Here is a 26,364-nt window from a genome sequence, read left to right on the forward strand (position 1 = left end):
ATCCATTCTAGCAAATAGTGTCAACTTGCCAGTAAATCCCATATACTCCTTGCAGTGACAGAGATGTAGAGAATATCATTTCCCTTATGTCAGCTGTTCACATTTTTGCTTACACACATTTGCCATTCTGGACAGATGCCAATGAATTGAAAGCAATGACATTTTTGAAGCTGTATAATGAGCTAGTATTTTCCTGTGTTTTATCGGACACAATTTAACCACCAAATCTTACTTAAGAAAGGTTTATGAATTCTTAAAACTAATGCTTAGAGGCACTGTAGAATAAAGCTAATAGAAAAGTATTTTAATGATGCAGTTGTGCAGGGTGTTTTCTAAACCGTTTTCTATTAAAAACTGTGTCAAACTGGTATGATGTGATTTGTATCATATATACTGTGATACAGGAGGGCCAGGGAGCAGTGGTAGATGGGAAATATATAAGCCCTAGGCTAATTAAGGCATGGTTCCCTGTAGACTAGGGAGGGTTACTATAGGTTAGCCCCCTGCCAAGAAAAGCACAGGACCCACCATACTAACATCGGCCATCTTGCCACAGTACATACACACGTGTGTGTGTATATATTCAGTGATGAGCTGCCAAAATCTTAACACGAGGGGGTCGTTGCCTACCCCCGGCACTCCTGCCCCATCCACCCCTGTCCCCTGACTGCCCCCAGAACCAGGCAGGAGGGTCTTGTGGGCCACCGTAGTGGGTGCCCACCCCACCCCTAAGAGCCAGAGGCACCTGCCGGGGGGCGGGGTGGAGAGTCCCAGAGGTGCTTACCTGGGGCAGCTCCCAGGAAGCATCTGGCAGGTCCCTCTGGCTCCTAGGGGCGGGGGAGCATAGCTGGGGGGGAGCAGGGGGAGCGGCTGCTCCCCCACTGATCACATCAAAATTGGCACCTTAGGCGCCAACTCCATGGGTGCTCTGGGGCTGGAGCACCCACGAGGAAAATTTGGTGGGTGCAGAGCACCCAACGGCAGCTCCCCACCCTGCGCCTGGCCCCAGATCACCTCACCTCCACTCTGCCTCCGCCCCTGAACACACTGCCCCGCTCTGCTTCTCTGCCTCGCCCCACCTCTTCCCGCGAATCAGCTGTTCGGCGGGAAGCCTGGGAGGGCTGAGAAGCAGGCGGCGGCTTCACACTCAGGCTGAGGGTGGTGGAGGTGAGCTGGCTGGGGAGCGGTTCCCCTGCGCCCCCCCCCCCCCCCCCCGGTGACCTTTCTTAACTACATGCTGCTACAACCTATTGAACTAAAAGCTGAGTGACAGCATTAACTCCAGTTCCCTTACTGTTGATGGTTTGTCAACTCAAATTCAAAGCAAATCTAATCTGATGGATCTGATTGTTTAATTTTGCTTTCTCCCTTAATAATTGTTCAGATATTTTGCAAATGTGCATTTGGCAAAATGTTTCTAATCAAAAGTGGAACATCTTGAGAAATGCTGTAAAAAGAGAATGAAAAGTCTTTATAGAACTGTCTGAATGCTATGGGATGCACTTCACATGGAGAAAACAGAGGAAGAAATTATGCAAGCCTTAGTTAAAAGAAACCAGTTGTTGTTTGCTGCATTAAATGTGGTTTTATTTTGTAGATTTGTTTTATGTACTGAATTCAGTTGTCTAGAGGGGGGACACTCTTCTGTAATACTTTAAAATGTGGTATGTCTTAGTAAAAAATATTTTCTGTGTCTGGAGCTATGCAAAGCTGGGGGTCTTTGTACCATACATGTCTACAAATAAAAAAAAAATACAAATTCAACCACAGAGAGATGATTTCCCTCTGAAAAGGATAACAGTTCCCCTTATCCTTCACGTTACCTCACAAGTCAAGAGGAGTCAGCAATGTTAATCAGACACTTAGAGTATTCACATTAAAAAAATAAATAACCTTTGTGTGCCATCTCTGACCATTGGATATATTTGCTAATTGCAGTTGCAGAAGGATCACATGCCATTGTAGGCAATTTCATCATACCATCCCCTCCATAAATTTATCAAGCTAAGTCTTAAAACTTGTTAGGTTTTTTGCCTCCATTACTCCCCTTGGAAAGCTGTTCCAGAACTCAATCCTCAGATGGCTAGAAACCTTCATCTAATTTAAAGCTTAAACATATTGATGGCCAGTTGATAGCCATTTGTTCTTGTGCCAGCATTGGCCCTTAATTTAAATAACTTCTCCCGCTTCTGAGTGTTCATCTTGCAATCATATTGCCCTTTAGTCTAAACAAGCTAAACTCCTTAAGTCTCCTCTCATAAGGTAGGTTCTCCATTCCTCTGATCATCCTAGTAGCCCTTCCCTTCACATGTTTTAGTTTGAATTCATTTTTCTTAAACATGGGAGAATTACACACAGTATTCAAGATGAGGTCTTCACAAGTGCCTTGGATAATGGTAATAACACTTCCCTATCTTTACCGGAAATACCTCACCTGAGGCATCCCAGGATTGCATTAGCCTTCTTCACGGCCACATCACATTGATGGCTCATAGTTATCCTGTGGTCGATCAAAACACTCAGGTCTTTTTCCTCCTCTGTAGCTTCCAACTGATAAGTCCCCAGTTCGTTGCAAAAATTCTTGTTGTTAGTACCTAGAGCAAAGTGCAAGTATCAAATTCCATCCTGTTTCTATTTCTTGAGATTTGAGAACTTCAGAAACTCCGCCAGAGGTTATGGGCCTATTATAGGAGTGGCTGGATGAGGGTCCGTGGTCTGCAATTTACAGGAGGTCAGATGAGATGATCATGATGGTCCCTTCTGGCGTTAAAGTCTATGAGAGCAGATGAACTGATCCAAAACTTACCGAAGATGATGGAAGCCTTTCCACTGACTGGGCTTTCGATCTGGTTCATAGTGTATTTTTATTAGTGGACTTTGTTTTTAATTTTAAATCTTCAGAAGTGAAAACATTTTGCTTGTGATTCAACCCCTTTGTCCGTTGGATGCAAACAGCATGGCATTTCTGAAAGTCACTTTCTGTAGTCCTTCAAAGTGGATTTCAACTTCCTCTTCTGAGAGGATTCTGATATTATGTAATGAGATTCTCAGGTGCTAAGTATTAAATTTATTTGTGCTTTCATTGTCCATAAGAAGAAGGTTGTTCTTTGAGGAAGACTGTGCTTTCATAGACCGAAGATATCCGCTCCAAGTGGGTATGCAACATTATGTGAGTGAGCAAGTGTTTAATAGTTACAATTGCCATTAGTAGCAAACATGGTGATGGTTCAGTAGTGTAGGAGGTGATGTTTTCATCTGGTTAGAACAAAAAGTCTGGCAGCCAGCTGGATTCTGAATTTCTAATTTGTAGTGAGTCACTGCCTCCTTCCTTATAGTTCGTTTTCTTCCCTTGCTTAAGTCTTTCTTTCCTGTCCAATCTGGGTATGTTTTTATTACTAAAAGTGGCTTTCTGGCAAAAAGGACCTTTATCAGAAAGTCTGATTGAAAGACTAATTCTTGCCTAAATTGAAGAAAGCTAAGAGAACAGCACTTACCAGCTTGTGTTATACACTGCCCCCGTAATACAGAGGCAAGATTCTCATAGTTCCCTCATAAAGCAGGTGGGGGCTATTTTCTCCAAGGAGTAGGTGTTCTTGGGTTTTCTGATTAATTACTACTTTAGAGAGCATTGGCAATGGGATAATACCACACTTCGACTTATTCTATTTCAGTAAAAGTTGCAGCTGTGGCCATAGTCCAGTTACCAGTGCGTTGCATTCTCTTCCCACATCATCCAGAGCGGCATTAACAATAGAATGCCCAAGTATTCTCTATTGGTATGTATGGGTCTTGGAAGATGAAGCATCTACAACACAAGGCAACATCTCTTTTGGGAAAAAGCCTGCTTAGGCTGTTGGCACGACCTCTGGTGCAACTTATGAGATGGGTTACTTACATGTGAGCTACAAAGCTATTGGTGCACACAGAGTACGGGGTTCTGATGACTGTGTCACCATGAGAGCAATGCAAAGGTGATTCATGATGTCATAAATGCGCTGAGAGATGGCTCTGGCTTTCCTATATTACAAGAATTTCAAGCTTATTAAGAAAACTTTGTTCTAGTTCATTTACATTGTGGGTTGGATGGCTCAGGATTTTTGGATTTAAGGGCCGTTCACCTTCAAGTCAATGCTTTGGGTCTTTCCCAAGTTGAGGCTGACCAAAAGTTATCAATATGGGTAAATATATTTATTTGGTGATCTATCTGATTTCAGGCCAATCCTTGTCACAAAAATCCATTCACAGAAATGACTCTGTCAGCCTCTGAATTGAGGCCAAGGATTAAATCAGAATAGAGAATGATTTAGCCAGTTGCCTGTGGACTCACCATCATCTGGACCAACACATAGTGACAGGTCAGAGAGGTTTCAGAGTAGCAGCCGTGTTAGTCTGTATTCGCAAAAAGAAAAGGAGTACTTGTGGCACCTTAGAGACTAACCAATTGAGGGCAGAGAGGAAAAGCCTGAGCTGCTGCCTGTGTTGCACCTGTCCTGTGCAAAGAGGACTTCAGTTTCTAGTGTTGCCAATCTTGCACATCCCTCAAATATTAAATTAAAACTAGTGAGAGGCCTTAACAAGCCTCCTCAGAGTTAAACTCCAGATTTAGGTTTGAACGTGTCCCATCTCTCTGATGGGCCACACCAAAAATCTCTTTATGTAAATATCTATGCAGTGCTGTGGGTCCCAGCCCTCACACACATGGTAGATGGACTGTCTATTTATGGCTTGTATCATATCATATCATAGTACTAAATCAGCTAAATAAAATATATATCCTTGATTTGTTTCTTTCTGTCTCGTTATGGAAAATACCCAGGAAGCAAAACTATGAAACTGAGCAGTCAAACATGTATGTTTTAAATCATAAAAATGAAGTTAGGAAAAAAGAGGGGGTCCTCAGGGGAGCTGGTCTGAAATGTTGGAGGTGTTTTTCCCCACAGAAATTTTGGAGTTTTTTTAACTGAAAACTCAAACTGAAAATTTTAAGATGAAGGGTTTTGGTTTTCATTTATTTCCTTTTTTCGATTTTCTGTAGAAAGCAGATGCTTTTGGGGGGAGGGAACCGTTTTGTTGAAAACTCAGTTTTCCATCAAAAATAATTTTGACAGAAAATTTTTGACCGGCCATAGTCATGAATTGGGAGGGATCAATGGACCACAGCTATGAGGAGGAGAGGGACCGATTGATAAATGTGTGGGACCAGGAAGGGAAAGACAGGATGCAGACTGATTTTACTGTCCTTAAATGCCTTTGGGATAAGCATCCAAACTTTCAGCTCATTAACCAAACCAGATCTCTGACCATATTAGGGTTCACTCATCCCTCACAGTTGCAGAGTCATAGATAGTGGGAAGGGAAAAGATTTACTAGGTCATCCAATCCAACTCCCTGTCTAGGCCCCAAAAAAAGTCAATGGGAGTTTTGCAATTAACTTTGGTGGTGCTGGAGCTTTACCCCTAGTATTTTACCCATGCACATTTTGTAACATTATTGACCTACCATAAATTCCTGATAATATGTTGCTTTCAGCCACATTAGTGTGTGTGTGTGTGTGTGGCTGTGGGGGGAATAGGTGATATTTATTATTGTAAGAAAGATTGCTTACTACTGGAACTGTGTGCTAGTCACTGGATCTTATGTTTTCAGACCTGTTCAGATCTCTCATTGGCACGATGGCATACCTCTTTAGACTAGAGTTATCTAGGCCTTCTGGCTTAGCTGGCAACTTGCTTTGCCCATTGACCCAACAGAACCTTTGGGAACGTGGAACCCGTATTTCGCCACAAAATATTTCTCAGCCTGAAGTGCTTTTCAGAAGCTATTCGAAATAATGGGAGGGGGAACCTAGCATTAAAAATAGTGAAATATTGCTAGTATACAGATGATCCATGATTTGACTTGTTCAGACTGACATAGAACTAAAATTTCCAAATGTTTGAATTATCTGGCCCCCGCACCGATTAATGATGGTATTTGACTACCCTGAATGTACATATTTCTAAAAACCACAAAAAAGTTTTACTGCCAGATGAGTCACTTGTGATTAATATCTGAAATTTACTAATGCTTTGCATCATTCATCTTCAACAAGCTCTTTAAACTTGACTCTGAACGTCTGCATCCTTCTGGTGCAGGTTTATTTCATCCATTCTCCCAGTCATAAAGAAAATTAATTGTCATGGATTTTTGGTTACAACGTCCTCTTATTTGCCCCCCTCCTCTTCTTATGTGCAGCTGTTTTAGAAATCAATGTGTGTTTACTAGGAAAGTGTTTACTAGGAAAGTGTTACTCCCTTCATACCTCATCTTTAAAACAGTTACAAAAATTCAACTGCTGTATAGTATATATATACCAAACTGAAACCCTATGGCCAAATTTAGCCATAATCTATCAAGGTAATGGGATTTTGTGAAGTGCTTGCATTCTATTTTTAAGAGGCCCTGTAAATCTTTCCATGTTTCCCTTGATTACTAGCTCTACATGAACTTTTATAGCCTTCCCTTGTCCAGTTGTGCTAAAAGTTGTGACCCAGATGGTTCTCTTAACTTTCTGAAATGCAGCCTGATATGAAAATAATGAGTGCAATGTAAGTAAATTATATTAAATAAAAACTTACGTGGCCTAGATTGTCAGCTCACATTTGACTTCATCTCAAACACTTACAGTCTGAATGGACCCATTTTTCAAGATCTTTTGTGCACCACATCTTTAGGAGGGACAAACCATTCCCTATGCAGCAATTGCTTTTGTAGCTGGTGAAATGATCCTTTTGTAGCATGTGTATAAATTTAGTTTTATAAAGTGCTTTCGAGTCCTTTGAAGAGAGACACGCTAAGAAATCCAAGATATTTACTTACTTATTATTAAACTTAAATGATAATCCTATGCTATTGTAAGGGCTTTTTTCTGGAAACCTAATTATCACGGAGGGCTTTCTTTCAAGAAATTCCTAACCTTTTGACAATGTCCAGCTGAGCAACAGCTGTTAAAATAAACTTCAGAAGAGTCTGTGTTTAATTGTTTGTATATATGGATACATGCACGTGTGTGCTATAATGCAGGGTGTGAGGGAGAGTATGGCGAAAGTGTGGCCTAGCTAGTACAGAGGCATAAGAGCATCCAAATGCCCCTTCAGTACTGGCTACCCACATCATAGGTAGCAGTATGGGAGGGGCAGAGGACTCTGTAGAGCTGCTACTTCCCCTCTCGTGCCGGTGAACTGGAGGGGGAGAACAAAGGAGGCACAGGGTATAGCTGCACCAGCATGCAGGGGAACCTACACTGCATTGGCTCTAGACCTGGCACAGTTTACTCCCTCTTTGCTGCAATGGCAGAACCAGGGGCCAACTAAAAGTCTGCTCCCAGTGTAGCACAAAATACATTTCCCCTTACTCTCGACTCATGGCAAAGGCATGAATGAGCCCATGAGATTGAGTGAAAATATCAGATGTATGTGTAAAGATTAGCTTTGGCGTCTTGATGGAGTGAATGACAGATGCTGAATAAAAGTAAAACTTGTCGTTTCATTTATATTGTACACCATTTAACTTCTACCACCTCTTCTGATCTGTTCTCATTCCTTAAAATGAAGTTTGAATACTACTATCTGACAAATATGTCTGATTCAGCCATTCTTAAAAACAACTGCTCTAAATTTTTGTAGGGAGAGTTGTCTATGAAAATAGATTAGCTTCTACTTGTTCAGGAAATAACTGGTATTGGATACAGTAGGGGGAATATTCATCTGTTACCCAAACGCTAGACCTTTCCTTAGGTCCAAGGGTATTTAGGGAGAAAAAATGAATATAGGAGAGAGATTCCCGTCTGGGTTGATTTAAAAACTCTGGGGATAAATTGTCCTAAAGCTACTTCTATTTTAAGGCCACTTTACTTGGTCAATGATGAAAGTAAAATACTAAAGAAAAGCTCCTGATTGCACATAAACAAGGCTATGTTGTGCCTCTTAGGAAATGCCAGAGATGGGACATGTAGTGCACTTTCCATCCCAATTATTTTTGCTTTGACACTGTAAAGAAAAATTTGTGCATGATAGAAAATGAAAAACCCTTCTGTTTTGTTTCCAGAGGTGGTTTTTTAGTACACAATAGGCAAAGGTGGCTTCCAGAGTATTTTCTAACTAAGTTTAAAATACTTCACTTGCTTAAGATTTAATTGCATACTTGCTTGTATAAAAATTCCATTATCTATACAAAAACAAGAATACATTTGCATTTCATCAGCTATGATTGTGGTTCCATTAGCTGCTACGTGCTGGTTCCTAGGCCATGAGTCATTGTCACATACTGGTGTGATTGTTACTTTTCTCAGCAACTGGATGGTACAAACAACCTACAGTAAGCTGCTGAACACACACTGCATCACTCTGCTGTAAAACAAGTGAATCATTCTGCAAAGGAAACCTGACTTCCTACCACTTCAGGAAGATTTTCTTTAACAAAAAGTTATTGTGAATCCCCTGATATTAAATAATTAATAATAATTACTCCAGCTGGCCTGGAATAGTTTCTGTTGGCTTTTAAGTAAAGCATTTTATTGATTGTGTTTTAACTAACAATTGGGACTATTTTAATTTTATTAACGTGATCTATAATTGCATCTGACACAAGCAGAAGGCATGGGTAAAATCCTGGTCCCATTGAAGTCAACGGTAAAAATCACATTGACTTCATTAGGGCCCAAATTTCACTCTGGTAGTGGTAGTTGTTTCTAACATCTTAGTTTTTGGGGGTGGGGAATTCCATCACCAGAAATTCAATAGCAGAAAGAATCCATTTGCAGAGTATACTGGGATTACTACATTACAATGATGTCTGTAATATTTATAGTCATATGGTTTGTTGTTTGCCTGAAAATTACTTAATTCAAAATGAAAATGAACTTATATAGCAAATGTAGTCAATTCCATTCCAGTTAGTTTTGAGTGGGGTTGATGTGATGTGCAGTATTTTGCAGTATGTATGTTTATATTTTAAACAGTTGTTACATTTGAGGGAAACCAGGAAAGTGTTTATAAAGATCAGCCATGTAACAATGGCTTTCTTAAGAAATGTACAGTGTTATCTTGAAAATGTGTTTAGCTTCTATTAATCATGCTGAGATGGGGGGAACAAAAAACCTGATGCTGCAGCAGTGAAAGGTGTTGCTTTGTGTGGTCCTGGCAAGATTTCTATTAATAGCACGTGTAGTTGATTATGATGCTGAAAGGCGTGTACAACCAATGAGATAAACTGCCACTGTAAGTGTATGTGGGTCCCTCCAGACTGTCAACTCAATTGATAGAGAGGGAGAGTAGATACCCACCACCTTCCAGAAATATGAGCAGTAACAATCTGGAGATAAGCCTAGTAGTAGCTTCTGTTGTCATTCCATTCATTGTGGTTGTCATCATTATTGTAGTTAAAAGAGATGCACTAATGCAGATGTTTAGAAGGCTAGTTAACACAGCCTCTCAAACAAAAGAGGTACAAGTTGCTGCTGCTATTGATGATGGTGATCATGATTCACAGCACCCCCATGAGGATGACAGCATTAGTTCTGAGGAAATGGGAGAAAACCCAGATACCCTATCAAGTACATCTTTAAGGCAGGGAAAATAGAAATAACCTATGTATTGATGCAATAAATAAGGAACAAGTAATGAGTTCTAATATAAGTATATTTACATTAAAAGTATATAAATACAAAGGTCTTGCAATATGGCCCTGGTCCAGATAAGCACATAAGCATATGTTTAACTTAAAGCACGTTAACTGAACCAATGGGACAATTCTCATGCTTAGAGTGAAGCATGTGCCCGTTTGGAGTCTTTGACTTTTACCACCTTACTCTTATGAAGTTTTAATTTTATAACTTCCTTGTGCACTGAAAAGTTGTGCAGAAAGAATATTTTAAAAGAGCAAAGAAAAACAGAAAAGAACACTAGAAGTGTGAAAGATGAGAACTAGTTATTAATATACTCAGTCACTGGAACAGATTGTGAACCCAGACAGAGGCAGATCATAAATGCTATTAACATGGTATTTATGTAAATTTATTTTCTTTTTTTAATCATTGTAACTTTGACCTTTTATTGTCATTTATTAAAAATTTAAATTGGGTGTTTTGTTTGGAAAAAACATGTGATTTCCATTATTTTGTAGCCTATTGTGATAAATACATCTAGAACTCTGTATTTTTGTTCTCATTTATAGATGGATGTCTTGTAGCCTATCAACAAATCCTGCTACTGCTGCATGTGTGGCAGCACTTCTACATGATCACATGACTCTTGATATGGACGCGGTCCTGTCAGACTTTGTTCGGTCCACAGGGGCAGAACCAGGTCTGGCAAGAGACCTGCTGGAAGGTAAGCATGCCCCATAAACCTGTGGCCCCTTTTCCTCATATTCAGTACTTTCATGCTGTGGTCAATAAAATGTAAACCAGTCTTTTAAAGCTTCTAGTGTAGTCTGTTAAATCACTGATTCCTTTGTGCCAACAATCCAATACTCCTGGCAGTTTAATCACACAAGATTGCACCAGTACAGCTGTTTTCAGCAAAGGCCTTAGAAAATCTCTTATTGTGGTAGAAGCTACATTCTAGATTACTTATAATCTTACCTAAAAAGTGAGGCAAAAGGCTTTCATCTAGATTTATACTCTGTCATTTTGAGCTGCCTGCCATGCTCATCAGTCATCAAAAGAAATTCTGAGAGTATGAAAGAATGGTTTCATTAGTTACCTTAAGCTTCTAATATGGAAAACCATACTGAATTTTGAGTGTGTCATGTTAGTTAATAGTAAGAGAAATGAGGATTGGTTTTGAGTGTGTCTTCTAATCTGGGTGGCTGTAGGTGCTGCCAAGTGTGGACAGTTATAGATGTTTTGATGTGATGTATATAAAATGCCCACACGCCAAGGGCAAATATTTTTGTTTTTCCTCGTATAGCCAAAGTTCAACATATACTGAGCACCTACTACGTGTTTTTAAAATGTACTGGTGAATATTTCTCCTGTTCATAATAGTAGATCAGTGTAATAGTAGCTGGGCTTGAATAGTATTTATTTTAGTGTTATGTATTGTAATGTATCTTTACTCCAGGTTTTTTAAGTAATAAGGAACGATACAGTAGTAACTCTGACGTGTATACGATGTGGAGTGCAGTTTTATAATATGTCATACTTGTTTTGTTTCCAAAGTCTTCTATCTGTGTTACATAAAAATAAGTCCTTCGAATGTGTAACTGAGAATATTCTCCTTAGCACTCACTAAATGTAACAAAAGATCTTTGTCTGATTTGATCAACCTGCCATTCTGGGCTGAAGTCCATCATTATCTTCATGACATGGCAATCCACCCAGGTTCACTTAGGGAGTGGAGGGATTGGGCCCCATCTTAGTGGGGCTACTCATGGAGTAAAGTACTACTCACTGTGAGTCAGGGTGCAGAACTGGGCCCTTCATGAGGACTTGAGGGTTCTTTAATAAATTCAGTACTAAGAGCTCTGTCCAGTGGTAATGTTATGAGGCTCTCTGGGTGCGTGCCAGGCTGACTTGTACAGGGACAAGACTGACTAGGTGACATAGGAATTAAAAAGCAAAAATAGCTGAGATGCTTGTGCATGAGGGATATCACATGCGTTTCCCAGTAGCCCACAAGCAGCAGGACTTACTGTTCATATCTGTATTCCTTGGGGTAGAAGAAAAGTTTAAGGATTTTTTGCTAGTTCTTTTAAACATATATGGGGTTACTCTCCCCCACCCCCAAATCCCTGTGTGGGCTGATAGAGGAGACTCCTCGAGTACTTCCCACTCCATATTCTTCTTACGTAGCTGGGGAGCCTATCAGTTGGCACAGTGGTGGTGGTGGGGGGGTTATCTTTTCTTTCCTTTGCATCCCTGGTCATCTCCTTCACAGAGAGTGAATCTCCTCAGCTGAGTGTTAGCTGGAGCTGTCATTCAGTGAGAGGGTTTACAGCCAAGTGTCTCGTTAAAAATTCCTCATTGTTATAAATGCTATGTGTGTATAAGGAGGCCTCTGAAATCTATTAGTGGACAAACTTATTTGCATCTTAGGGCTTCCTTAAAAGGGATATGATCACCCCTTTCTTAGCAAAAGGCAGGTAGTTTTGTTATTTACTGTGGGTGCATAGTGTTGTCTAGAAGTTGGAGTACATGTCTGGGAGAGGCAGGATTCTGGTTGACTTTGTGTCATCTCTGCCTTGTTTTCTTCATCTGTGGAAAGGGAATGTACCTACAAAACTAATGTTTGCGATGTGCTTTGCAAACTTTGATCAAAGGCTGTATAGAAGTAATGTTGTCATTGGTGGGGTTGGTGATTTATGACCATTGGGGTTGGTGAATAAAGCTATACTGAAAAGACTAACAAAGAAGTGGGCAACAAGTGGTTTAATTATTCTTAACAGTCTAATTCATAGTGTTTAACTTTATTAACATTTGACATAAACGCCAAATTCTGAGTATTTCCTCTCACACAGGAATTTTCTCAAGCTTATGAAGGTAAAAAGAAAATCTGGGGGGTTTAAGATGTTCTCAAAAGGACTTTTCGGCACATAAGGACATGGCAGCAGCTTGCTGTAACAGCAGTAGTATTGCCCAGGATCTTATGCCAGGTAGTAGTTTTACTTCCCAGTTCCTTATCCGCTTTTCAGTTCCCATATCACTCCCCATTTTCTCTAATTTCACTAATAATTTCCCATGTATCAAATGCCTTACTGAAATCCAGGTAGATTAGACCTACTGCATTTCCTTTGTCTAAAAAAATCAGTTATCTTCTCAAAGAAAGAGATCAGGTTGGTCTGGCACAATCTACCCTTTGTAAAACCATGTTGTGTTTTATCCCAATTACCATTTATTTCTATGTACTTAATTACTTTCTCTTTCAAAATTTGTTCCAAGACGTTGCATACAATTGCAGTCAAACTAATGGGCCTGTTGTTTCTCAGGTTATTTTTTTCCTTTGTTAAAAATAGGTAGTATATTAGCTCCAATCATAGGGTACAACCCCCAAATTTATGGATTCATTAAAAATCCTTGCTAATGGTCTTGCAATTCCATGTGCCAGTTCCTTTAATATTCTTGGATGGGCCCCCCCCCTCGATTTGGTCCCATTAAGCTGTTTGAGTTTGACTTCCACCTCAGATGTGGTCATTTCTACTTCCATATCCTCATTTCCATTAGTCACCCTGCCACTACCCCTAAGCTCCTCATTACCTTTGTTAAAAACGGAGGCAAAGTATTCGCTTTAGATGTTGCACCATGCCGAGATCTTTAATCACTACCCCATCCGCAGTACTTAGTGGTCTCACTTCTTCTTTCCTTGTTTTCTTTTTATTTATATGACTATGTGATCATTTACTATTGGTTTTAATTCCCTTTGCAAGGTCCAACTCTGCTTGGCTTTTGGCAGTTCTTACTTTTCCCCTACCCTTTCTGACCTCCAAGAGAGAGCTTTTCTTGCTGATCCCTCCCATCTTCCATTCCTTGTGGTCTTTCTGCTTTCTCTTAATAATTTGTTTGAGATGTTTTTACATCCAGTTTCTTCTGCAACCCTACCAATGAGTTTTTCCACTTTCTTGGGATGCCGCCTTCAGATAGCTTCTGCAACTTTGGCTCAAAGCAATTCCAAGCTTTCTAAACATTCATATCCTTGAGTTCTTCAGTTCAGTTGACTTCCCCAACCTATTTCCTAATTTTTTTAAAAGTTTGCCATTTTGAAATCAAGGACCCTAGTTGCAGACCTATTGTTGTTTATCCTTCCATCTAGATTAAACTGAATTAGCTCATGATCACTCAAACCAAGGCTGTCCTCTACAGCCAGCTCTTCTATGAGGTCCTTTCTACTTATCAACACTAAATCTAAAATGGCACCTCCTCTTGTTGGTTTGGTGACTATTTAGTGAAGAAATCTGTCAGCTATCACATCCAGGGATATTTGGGCTCTATCATTAATTAGTAGTGTGTGTCCTCCAAGCTATAGCTGGGAAATTAATGTCTCCCATAATCACACAATTCCCAGTTATTTATTTCATTAAAAATATTAGAAGCCTCTATTCATATCCGTAGCAGATCCCACGCACTATCCCAGTGGAGCCTATTTTACCTTTCTTCCCCAAAGTGATTTTGACCCAAAGAGATTCTGTTTTATCCATTCCATCACTTCTAATTTCTTTACAGTCTATCTCATTGTTAATATACAATGCTACTCCACGACCTTTACCTTTATTTCTGTCTTTCTTGATCAAAACATACCCTTCAATACCTGTGCTCCAGTCATGACTGCTATTCCACCATGTTTCTGTTTATCCCTATAATATCTGATTTCACTTCCTGCACCAGTAGTTTTAGTTTCTCCACTTTGTTACCCAGGCTCCTTGCATTGGTGTGTAGCCATCTTAGTTGTTTCTGTTTGCCTTTGCGCAGATTCCTCTCCCAGTTAGGTATAGTCATGGTACTTCCAGTATTGCCTACCTGACTGTTACTGTCAGGGATGTTGGCACTGTCTGTCTTTCCTCTTGTTGTCTATTCTCATACCTCTGATGCTGCTTTATCTCTTCCTGTATCTTCAACCTTTATCTCTTCCTGTATCTTCAATTATGTGATTTTCCTCCTGCTCAATGTTAGAATCAGGCATCAAGATTACATGAACATCTCCCCTGAATTCCTAGTGTAAAGTTCTTTTAATCAGTCGTGCCAACCTCCATCCCAGAATTCTATTTTCCTCTCTACTTGAGTGGAGCCCATCCCATGAGAACAGTCCCTGTGAATGCCTCCCAGTGATTGAACATCTCAAAGCCCTCCTTCTAGCAACACAGCCGGAGCCATCTGTTGATCATCATAATCTTGTCTCACCTTCACTCTCCTCCTTTAGGGACAGGAAGAATCCCACTGAAAATCACCTGAGCCTCCATTTCTTTAACATCTTCCCTAGCCTGCTGTAGTCAGCCTTGATGCGTTCCAGCAAGAATCTAGCTATATCATTTGTTCCCACGTGAAGGCGGTCTCACAGTCCCAAAAACAGACCATACGTAGGTGCTGTAGCATCCTTATTAACCCCAGTAGTATTGCTTTGACAAATGTATATGCTGCTTTGAGAAATCACTGTCTCCTTCTCCTACCTACCTGAAATGTTAATAGATTTGCCTGGAATTTCCAAGTTGTATGTTTTTCATCCCTACTTCTACTGCTGAGTGAATAATTCACAGTGAAGAACTTACACAATGAGCTTACCTCTCCTCCCAGACTTTGTGAGGGCAGTTGGCAGATTTCCCTCCTCTCTTTATAATTTGCACTTAATCCACAAATGTTTTTGTTTTACTTTTTAACTTAGTGGATTGATTTCTAACAGTACACTGTAAATGTTTGATATTCGAGACTGAGTTCAAGATGTGTGGGTTATTTGTGAAGTCAATGCAACTATGGCAATTACCCAAGCTGGGGATCTGGCCCATTGGGCCAAATTTATCCATTTACAGCAGTGGAGTTACACCAAGGTTGAACTGCGTCCATTGTTTACAGTACAGTTCTCTCACCAGAACAAATAACAACAGCTGCCTTCCTGTATTCGTTAACCTTCATCAATTCCTATGTTTACTAACTAACCTGGCCAACAGTTGTTGCTATAGATATGGAAAACCAAACTGGATTTGATAGCAGAGCTTTGCAAAATTGTCAGTTTCTGTTCACCTTCTTTTCTAACACCCTAAGTTTTACCTAGAGTTTCAGATTCAAACAAACACAAAAACTTAGCCAGAGCAATACAATTTTGTCTAGTTTTGACTCCAGATCCATAAACCAGTCAAAATTAGCTCAAACAGTTTGCAAACCTAGCTCAAGCTTGGATTTGTAATGAATCCTCCAGACAAGATGAGTGCCTGTGGCTTTTATTTTATTTTTATATTTAAACAAAACTTTTACACTCCTCTATACATAAAATTGCTATCTTGTTTTCTCTAGTTAGCAAAAATCATTTGTTCTAAATATATTGCCAGGCTATATTGATTTTTAAACATTTATTGGAGGGCTGTCAAGTGATTAAAAATTAATCATGATTAATCACACGATTAAAAAAATTAATCATGATTAATTGCGCTATTAATAGAATGCCATTTATTTAAATATTTTTAGATGTTTTCTACATTTTCAAATATTGATTTCAATGATAACACAGAATACAAAGTGTACAGTGCTCACTTAATATTTGGAATTCAAAATAAATATATGCACTGTAAAAAAAAAAATCTTATTTTTCAGTTCACCTAATATAAGTACTGTAGTTCAATCTCTTTATCATGAAAGTTGAACTTAGAAATGTAGAATAATATACAAAAAATAACTGCATTCAAAAATAAATGTAAAACTTTAGAGCCTACAAGTCCACTCAGTCTTATTTCTCATTCAGCCAATCGCTCAGACAGACAAGTTTGTTTACATTTGCAGGAGATAGTGCTGCCCACTTCTTGTTCACAATGTCACCTGAAAGTGAAAACAGGTGTTCGTATGGCACTGTTGTAGCCGGTGTCACAAGATATTTACATGCCAGATGTGCTAAAGATTCATATTTTCTTTCATGCTTCACCACCATTCCAGAGGACATTGATCCACGCTGATGACAGGTTCTGCTCGATAACAATCCAAAGCAGTGCAGACCCATGCATATTCATTTTCATCTCTGAGTCAGATGCCACCAGCAGAAGGTTGATTTTCTTTTTTGGTGGTTCAGGTTCTGTAGTTTCGCATCAGAGTGTTGCTCTTTTAAGACTTCTGAAAGCATGCTCCACCCCTCATCTCGCTCAGATTTTGGAAAGCACTTCAGATTCTTAAACCTTGGGTTGAATTCTAGACCTATCTTTAGAAATCTCACGTTGGTACCTTCTTTGCAATTTGTCAAATCTGCAGCGAAAGTGTTCTTAAAATGGACATGTGCTGAGTCATCATCTGAGACTGCTATAACATGAAATGTATGGCAGAATGTGGGTAAAATAGAGCCAGAGATATACAATTCTCCCCCAAGGAGTTCAGTAACAAATGTAATTAATGCATTATTTTTTTAAAGAGCATCATCAGCCTGAAAGCATATCCTCTGGAATGGTTGCTGAAGCATGAAGGGGCATACAAATGGTTAGCATATCTGGCATGTAAATATCTTGTGACACCTGCTATAACAGTGCCATGTGAACACCTGATTTCACTTTAAGGTGAAATAGTTCTGCGCGCTTCTTGTTCACAATCTCCTGTAAATGTAAACAAACTTGTTTGAGTGATTGGCTGAATGAGAAATAAGACTGAGTGGACTTGTAGGCTCTAAAGTTTTACATTGTTTTGGTTTTGAGTGCAGCTATATAACAAAAATAAATCTACATTTGTAAGTTACACTTCCACAATAAAGAGATTGGACTACAGTACTTGTATGAGGTGAATTGAAAAATACTATTTCTTTTGTTTATTATTTTTACGGTGCACATATTTGTAATAAAAAATACTAATATAAAGTGAGCACTGTACACTTTTTATTCTGTGTTGTAATTGAAATCAATATATTTGAAAATGTAGAAAAACATTCTCAAATATTTAATAAATTTCAATTGATATTCTATGGTTTAACAATGTAATTAAAACAGTGATTAATCATGATTAACTCAAAAAAATGTACTTGCATGCGTTAACTGCAATTAATCGACAACCCTAATTTACTGATTTATTGACAATTGATTTCCTAGTGTATTTAACTGAGCTATATTCTGTTGCGCTCACAGATTTAATGATTGAACTATTTTAAAATCCGATTATAAAAGCACAGTAACAGTGCACATAATCTTCCAGTTGCTCTTAATCTATGGCTAGGCTATGAGCTAAGGGGGTGATTTTTTTTGTTCATGTATACAAATCTAGCTCTCATTGAATTAGTGTGAGTATAAATAGCAGTGTAGCCGGCATGGCAGGGGTAGTGACAATGGAGGCATGGCTGAGCTGTTCCAAGTACAAACCTTCCTGAAACCACTGGGTTTCCTTTACCCAAAAGGAAAGAGTGAGCCTGGCAATTACCAACCTGGGCATTTAACTCCTATTCCTAGGTACCTGTTACAACAAATATTAAGAGAAAAACAGATAAATAAACTTCCATACTGGGTAACTATCTTTCTGCCCCACGGGCTTTTATGCCCAGTACAGTATCAGGCAGTACTACAGATTTGTACTGTGCATGATCAGCCTTCATATTCAATGTATGGGATACCATTCTGAGAGCTAGAATTCTCAGTATGTAGATTTCACACTCTCTCTGTTATCCAGCTGGACACAAGGATCCCAGTGTCTCTCCCAGGATGAGATTAGGTGCTGTACTTCTTGAGGCCCCGCACAGAAGTCTCAGTCCAGTGGAAGAGTGGGTGGGCTTTAAAGTGGCTGTAAACCACCACCTGCATTCTCCTGATTCTGTGCTGCTTTGCAGGTTGGAGCAGCCACCGACACAATTTAGACAACCCTGGAGACCCTATGGGCAACAATGCTACCTTGAATCCCCGTAGATCAATTTGCTTAGGCCCCACCCAAAATGCCCCTCCCACTCTTATACTTCCCCCATGTTAGGCCCATGTTAGGGGTCCTTGGTGTTGGAAGGCAGCCTTACAGGTGCCTTCCTCAGTTCTTGTGCTGGGACAGTTCTCCCCGAGATGGATATGTGGCTGTACGCTGATCCAGTCCTTTTATCCAGCATAAAGCGGCCAGGGCAGGCGTGAGGATCATATCCCAGTTGTTGGGTGAGATGTGGGCGTGGGCTATTATTTGTTATTTGTATTGTGGTAGCACCTCAGAGGCATTGTACACACACATAGTAGAAATAGTAGCTGTGCCAAAGAACTTTCACCATCTGTATTTGGCCAGAGGGTAGCATCTCTCTCTCTGTCTCTCTGATGCAGACCTTGCTACCATGATCATTGCCTTCACTGGACTACAGCAGTGTGCCCCCATATAAGGCTATGCCTTCAATCCATTCAGAAGTCCAAGCTACCACAGAATGTAGCACATTCTAAAATGCTCTACGGTCATGATAACAGTGCTTTGGGATCTGCACTAACTGATTCTTGGCTCCTGGATGGAGTTTCAGCTATTGGATATGACATATAAGGCCCTAAATATCATTGAACATTCCCACCTGAGAGATTGCCTATTCCAGGCTGACCCAGCTGAGGTCCAACAAGGCCATAACATAAATGGACGGATGTCATCACAACACTGATTATTTTCCCCATCTCCACTTTCTGGTAGGGACAGGACACAAACCCATATTTCCGGTGTGCTATAGGTAACTTGGAGAAGCCAAATTAACAGGTGAAAAGCTATTCTTCATGGCCTTTTATATCTTCACAGATTAATTCTTTGCTAGTTGTTTTCCCTTACAATTTGTTGATGTGTCAGCATTTGATTCAAAATACGACGTCACGTCTGCTGGCTGAAACCAAAGTAGGAGCATGATGGACCTTCCTTATGCTGGCTGCCATCATTTTAAAATGCTGTTTGTGTCTTTTAAAGTCTACTTTCCCCCTGTTCCTTGCAGCATGTACCCTTTATCACAGCTCACACCCTGGGATTTTCCACACATGATTGTTAAAATTAAGTCAAAATTTCTAGGCTCAATTTTGCTAATATGTTACTGCCATCATACCACCTGATGGTGTTATCCTGACAGATACCATATGTTTGGTAGCCTCCATGCAGGTTGTTAGTTAGATAAGACCTTTGAGAATCAGCAGCATACAGGTACTGATGCTGATTCAGTGACTCTCCTCCCTATGACCCGGTACTGAACTAGTTCCCCACCTACAGAAAGCCCCTGGCTATTCTCTGTTCTATCTCTAGGTTTAAGATCAGATTAGAAGTGGTTCATTATCCCTGTTTCCTCTTCAGTAGAACGTGGGCTTTGCTATCTTGCACCATAGTCTCACTCTTCCTACTTTTAACCTTGTATCATTTAACTTCAATAATGCAACAATTAAAACTACTAATTAAATCTGCTGTTATTAGCAATTATGACAATTAAAGGACCAGGTGGGGGGAAAAAACTAGTTTAAAGTTTTATTCTGATTTTCTGTCTTCAGCATCCTTGAGTCAAACACCTATTTACATTTTGTTTTTGCAATTAACATCCTGATTAGCTCAATGAACTTAAATAAGCATGTGATTACAAAACCAGGCTCTGACTTGAGCCATTTGTTGTAAGTAATAAATAATCAAAGCACAAAATGGTCAACTCTCATATTCATGGTAAATTGTCGTGTGTAACTGTAAATGTTATAAAGTTACATGCCATCCTCCAGGGGTACCATTTCTTGGTTGGGTAGAGGAGGAATTCTGGTCCCCACCCTTCCAGCAGGGACCTCAGATCTCCCTCAGCAGGGGAGTCTTCCCTCTCTCTTACCCACACAGCTTGTGAGCTGGTGTCGCCAGGACTTGCGTTCTCTGTGGACTGCCCTGCACTCCGCTGGACAGGAACAGACTTCCAGGTCACAGCACCACTCACTGAAATGTGGCCCGGATAGGTAATTGGTCAAATTGCAGTGGCATTGCAACAATGCACCCAGAGGGATGCTCCAGATCACTCTAGCAGCAACCATGCTAATTTAGTATGGGATTACTAAATTGTAACTGCAATTGTACCTGTGTTTCCTCCTTATGGTCCAATAAAATAACCCATTTTAGGTTCTTATCTCCTTAATTATCACCTCTCTTGGGTGGAGACCTGTGTCTCTTTCCCTCCTGACTAGGGTATTTCCAGGCTGCACAGCTCTCTGCCTATGCTGTGAATTTCCCAGCAACACAGACTGCCTCAGTAGGTCTACTTTGCCTTCCTTCCTCAAAGGCTCTAAACAGCCTAGTTGTCACATTTAAGTTACCACACAGTTCTTTCTAAGCAAGCACGTTTGTTCTTAAGGTAAAAGCACTGCAGATAAAACATTAAAAATAATAAAAGAACCTATATGCATGATGATAAGCTTACCATAGATCAGCCAAACTCAACCAGTGGCTCAGGTGAACAGTCCATCAAACCCCACAAAGGGGTTTTCCTGTGGTTACAAATTCATAACTCTTATTGAGCATGTATCTTCAAGAATTTTCTTAATCTGCAACTTTCTGAACATACTGTGTTTTTTAATGTTCCTCGCTTTTTAACTTCCTAACAACTGCATGTCCGCTTTTGGAATGGGACAATTTCTGTAACTGTATGAGGTAGCTGAGACTTTGAGAAAAGCCCCCATGCCAGTGATCATGAAAAATGAACACAAATTATGTTTTCTTTTTGGTTTCTGCATCCAGCAAACCAGAGTCTCCCATTCAGGATTTTACCCACCTCTGCAGTGATAGAAGCAGGTCCCCCCACCCCATCGCCCCCTCCACCCCGAATATGCCTGCATGCTTGAGCAATAATGGAGTGAGCTATTTCTGTATTGATTTCCCCAGCTGATCTGCATCTACATCCGAATCTGCAGCTCTTTCACTCTGCCCTGGCAGTGTCTTAAGTCTTAGGCTTAAAATACTGCACTCTTGTTTTCATTTTGATAGCTTGTTCTTCCTGCTACCTTTTCTTCTGTGTTTTTTATCTTAGAGGGTTTTCCCCCTCCTCCGCAATCAGTATAACCGCTGCCTGAATGCTGCATCAGACCACCCAGGGTGCTTTCATAATTGTTTTCAGTGGAAATCAAAGAGCAGCTTGCTTCCAACCCTGCCAAAATGCTTAGTCAGCAAACGAGCTGAACTATTAAAGAGGAGGCAGGTACAGTTAAGTACAGTTCTATGGGCTCTGCTACATCCAAGACACTTTCAAATGTTCCTTTTAAGTGTATGGGACTCGGAGGACCAATAGCACTTTCCATCTTTACATGTAATCTTGCTCTATCTATTTGTGGGGTAAAGGGAAAAAACATCATAAAGTAAGATCGTTGTACGAAACACAGAGTGTGTCAGCTTTCAGGAGTTCACTGAACATCTATCAAGCCTTGCTTTCCAAGAATCCTGGTATCCTGGAGAAAGCCTCAAAAACATCAGTTTCTTGGAACCTGGCTCAATGGTCAAAGCAATGCTCTTTTTCACATTCGTGATTAAAAGACAAAACAGCAACACGACAGTAATGGTATTGCTAAGCAAATAAGGCACCCAAACCTATTTCTTGGCTGTACCAAAAAAAATTCAGATCCTAAATTGGAAAGTCTGATCACCTGCTATTTCAGTAAATTACAGAGAGTGAATGTGACAGCTGGCTGGCTCTACAACTAGCATCTGACTCCAGGGGAATGAGAACTGGATCCAACATTATTCATTGTGATGGTTCAGGAATCACATATACCGAGAGTGGGCCACTTTCTATCAATGGAAAAATACCCAGGAGACTGACTAGATAAAGTCATCTCTCTTCCCCCAAAAATCTAAATTATTTAATCAGCAAGTCTCAACACAGGGCTTTCCCTACCTCCACACTATCCTGTAGAAGCTGCCTACCAAATAATTCCCAAAGACAAGGGACTCCTTGGGATAGCAGAAGTATCTGAAAGCAGAATGTGGCTCTCTATATCTTTTTTCTAACATTAACAATATTATTTTAAATTACACTCATATCTGGAAAGGAATTTTTGAACTGTGGGAGCCCCTCTAGCTAATTTTCCTTTTCTCCATTTATATCCAAAATGTGTTCCTCCAGTCAGTTCCTCTGTTAACTTACATTTCTCCATATCATTACCCTTTCTTTGTTCAGGAATGTACTAACCCCAAGGAAACTGAGTATATTACCTTCATAGAAAGATAATCAAATGATGCCTAATTAGGGGACAACTCAGGCAAATTGGTACCTTGTTCATTCTGTATTATGGCAACAGAGTTTTTCATGTAAAAAGCATTCAAAATCCTTGTACTTCCATGTGAGTCAACCTTTCAAAGAAGCTGAATCAAGGCAAGACTCCCCCAGCACGTCCTACATAATATACTGTATCATTTCTTTGTGGCCAGAGAGGAACTATGTATTGAATGAAGAACTCTGAGTGAAACCCCCCCTTATAAATTAAAAACACTTTTTTATACATTTAACACCATTATAAATGCTGGAGGCAAAGCAGGGTTTGGGGTGGAGGCTGACAGCTCGCAACTCTCCCCCTCCCCCGTAATAACCTCCCGACCCCCTGTGGGGTCCTGACCCCCAGTTTGAGAACCCCCGACATAGTTCCTCTCTGGCCAGAAAGAAATGACGCAGTATATTAAGCCAACACCATAGACATCAATGCTCTCACTTGATAGGTTATCCTCTTCTGATAGTGCTTTTTGCTGTATTATTCTACAAATCATTGTTTCAAGTCCACATCATTCATACTCATTTTTCTCACTCTGTGTTTATTGTGAGCATCTTGATTGTTGGAGATACTAAACTGAGACCTATTTCTTGTAAATTTTTCTCAGAGCCTGACATTTGCTATCTGAAGGGCTCGGCTCTTAAGTATACATTGTCTTATATAGAGATATAATTTTCAGTGACATAAGTTTAATAGCCAGTGTCTTCTGGGGTGGGAGGGAAGGAGCATCCACTGGAGAATTTGCCATGTATGCACAGCCTAGTTATAATAGCAGAATCACTTATTAAAAAAAAGACTTAAATCCAGTCCAATGGATGAGGGGAAAATTGTAAGAGTGAGCCTCTAGTTTGGTAAATGCACAAAGATGATGAATTTACAGGTATGTGGAAAAAATGGGCATTGAACGATATTAGGCATTTATTTCCACTTCCAGTCAGAAGAGAAATGAGTTATCTAGAACATTAGTCATAACTCTCCAATGAAAAAGTCATACTCCCTTCCCCGACAGCATGATTTTTAGTTGACCAAAGAAGCTTACAACATTTGCATGATTTTATAGTATGAATTTGCACTGTCAACATTCTGTATTTATATAAGTGCTCTTAAATCTTTGACAATAATTGTAAATAAACACTTAAGGATGCCCAGAAGTTTCAGCTTGAATGACACCTGCTGAAGTGAAATGCATCATTACTTGTAGACATATTTTCATACATTATCACCAGGGAAACAAACAGGTTTGCAGATGACACTAAACTGGGAGGAGTAGTAGGGATAGGGTAAGGATAGGATACAGAGGGACCTAGACAAATTGGAGGATTGGGCCAAAAGAAATCTGATGAGGTTCAACAAGGACAAGTGCAGAGTCCAGCACTTAGGGCGGAAGAATCCCATGCTCCGCTACAGACTAGGGACTGAACGGCTAGGCAGCAGTTCTGCAGAAAAGAACCTAGGGGTTACAGTGGACAAGAAGCTGGATATGAGTCAACAGTGTGCCCTTGTTGCCAAGAAGGTTAACAGCATTTTGGGCTGTATAAGTAGGGGCATTGCCAGCAGATCGAGGGACGTGATCATTCCGCTCTATTCGACATTGGTGAGGCCTCATCTGGAGTACTGTGTCCCATTTTGGGCCCCACGTTACAAGAAGGATGTGGAAAAATTGGAAAGCATCCTGCGGAGGGCAACAAAAATGAATAAGGGACTCGAACACATGACTTATGAGGAGAGGCTGAGGGAACTTATGAGGAGAGGCTGGGATTGTCTGCGGAAGAGAAGAATGAGGGGGGATTTGATAGCTGCTTTCAACTACCTGAAAGGGGGTTCCAAAGAGGATGGATCTAGACTGTTCTCAGTGATGGCAAATGACAGAACAAGGAATAATGGTCTCAAGTTGCAGTGGGGGAGGTTCAGGTTGGATATTAGGAAAAAAATTTTCACTGGGAGGGTGGTGAAACACTGGAATGCATTACCTAGGGAGATAGTGGAATCTCCTTCCTTTGAGGTTTTTAAGGTCAGGCTTGACAAAGCCCTGGCTGGGATGATTTAGTTGGGGATTGATCTGCTTTGAGCAGGGGTTTGGACTAGATGACCTCCTGAGGTCCCTTCCAACCCTGATATTCTATGATTCTATGAATGGCACTCTTCTACATATTAATAAACAAGTTTCTCTGAGTCTCCATTTTAGTCCTTATGTGGATGAGTCTTCTGTTTTTCAGAACCTTTCAAGTCCAGCTGTTCTTTGCTATTTCTTTTACTTGCTCTAATTTACTTGAATTGACACATTATAAATCATCAAAGTCAAATTGAACTTTGTGAGATTTTTTAGCATTTTGTTTTCCACTAACTCATTGCTTCTATGTAGCTAATTAGAAGTTTAGGACATGCAAGTACCATTGCTGCTGCTTTGTTTTCCAAATAGTAAGAAAATGGGCTCTTGGGGGGCTGGCAAATTCATAAGGGTTTACGTTTGAGGGAACTTAGGCTAACAGGAGACTATAGACTTCAGACAGCCAGACACACAAGATTTGTTGTTCTCCTATGCTGTTCAGAATTCGTTGAGTGCCATGTATAAATATCTTACATGATTTAATGTCCTATGTTCTAACAGCATTTTCGTAATCTCTGTTTTATGCTATCAATTCTACAGTTGCTTTTTGAATGGATTTGTAGTTTTACCTCCATTGGATTCCACTGCTCTCGTAAGCATAGTATGTGGTGTAATTGTAGTCGTGTCTGTCCCAGGGCATTAGAGAGACAAAATGGGTGAAGTAAAATCAGCTTTACATATGAGGTTATAAAAATTAGACTGCAAGCACTTCAGTCAAGTCTTCATGTGTGTCTGTAAAATGATCCTGACTGGGGCATTTAAGCTTTGTCCTAATAATAATCATATCTTTTATTGGACCAACTTCTGTTGGTGAGACATACAAGCTTTCGAGCCACACAGAGCTCTTCTTGAAAACTTGTCTCTTTCACCAACAGAAGTTGGTCCAATAAAAGATATTACCTCATCCATCTTGTCAGTCTAATAAACATTTATTATTGTATTCCTCCTTCTTTAATATTTTGGTGATTTCTAGTCATGAGTTTCAAGTTAAACTGCATCTGACAAAAATATGAACTGCTAACACTAAAATGAATCTTCAGACATCCCTACATTATTGCTGCTATCATTATTATTATTAGGACAAAGCTCAAAGGCCCCAGTCAGGATCAGGGCCCTATTGTGCCAATTATTTTACAGGTCCACAAGAAGCCATAGTCCTTGTCTGAAGTGCTTACAGTCTAATTTTTATGTAAAGGTGAAGTGCAAAGGGCAAACCAAAATTGGGGTTTTACCCTGGGATGGGGTAGACTAGCCCCAAAGGCTCCCTGCTGGAGGCCTCAGGACTCTGCCACACCCAGCCGAGGAAAGGAACAGTGGAGAGGTCCTCCAAGCAGGTTAGAGGGGCTGCAGGGGAAACAGCCAATAAGGGCCCAGGAGGGCCATATAAAAGGAGCTGCAGAACAAAGCAG

The 26,364-nt window shown here is 40.1% G+C and overlaps 1 protein-coding gene across 1 annotated transcript in view; it reads left to right on the forward strand.

The window, feature by feature from the left end:
* Nucleotides 1-10,216: 10,216 nt before the first annotated feature.
* The window catches only part of OTUD7A (OTU deubiquitinase 7A), a 118,358-nt gene continuing 102,210 nt past the window's right edge, over nucleotides 10,217-26,364 (forward strand). Inside the window, exon 1 of the mRNA XM_077828870.1 lies at nucleotides 10,217-10,367. Coding sequence (XP_077684996.1) covers nucleotides 10,217-10,367 — 151 coding nt within the window. The remainder of the gene's footprint in view (nucleotides 10,368-26,364) is intronic.

Source organism: Eretmochelys imbricata, chromosome 10 (genome assembly GCF_965152235.1).
Source record: "Eretmochelys imbricata isolate rEreImb1 chromosome 10, rEreImb1.hap1, whole genome shotgun sequence".
Classification (NCBI taxonomy): domain Eukaryota; kingdom Metazoa; phylum Chordata; order Testudines; family Cheloniidae; genus Eretmochelys; species Eretmochelys imbricata.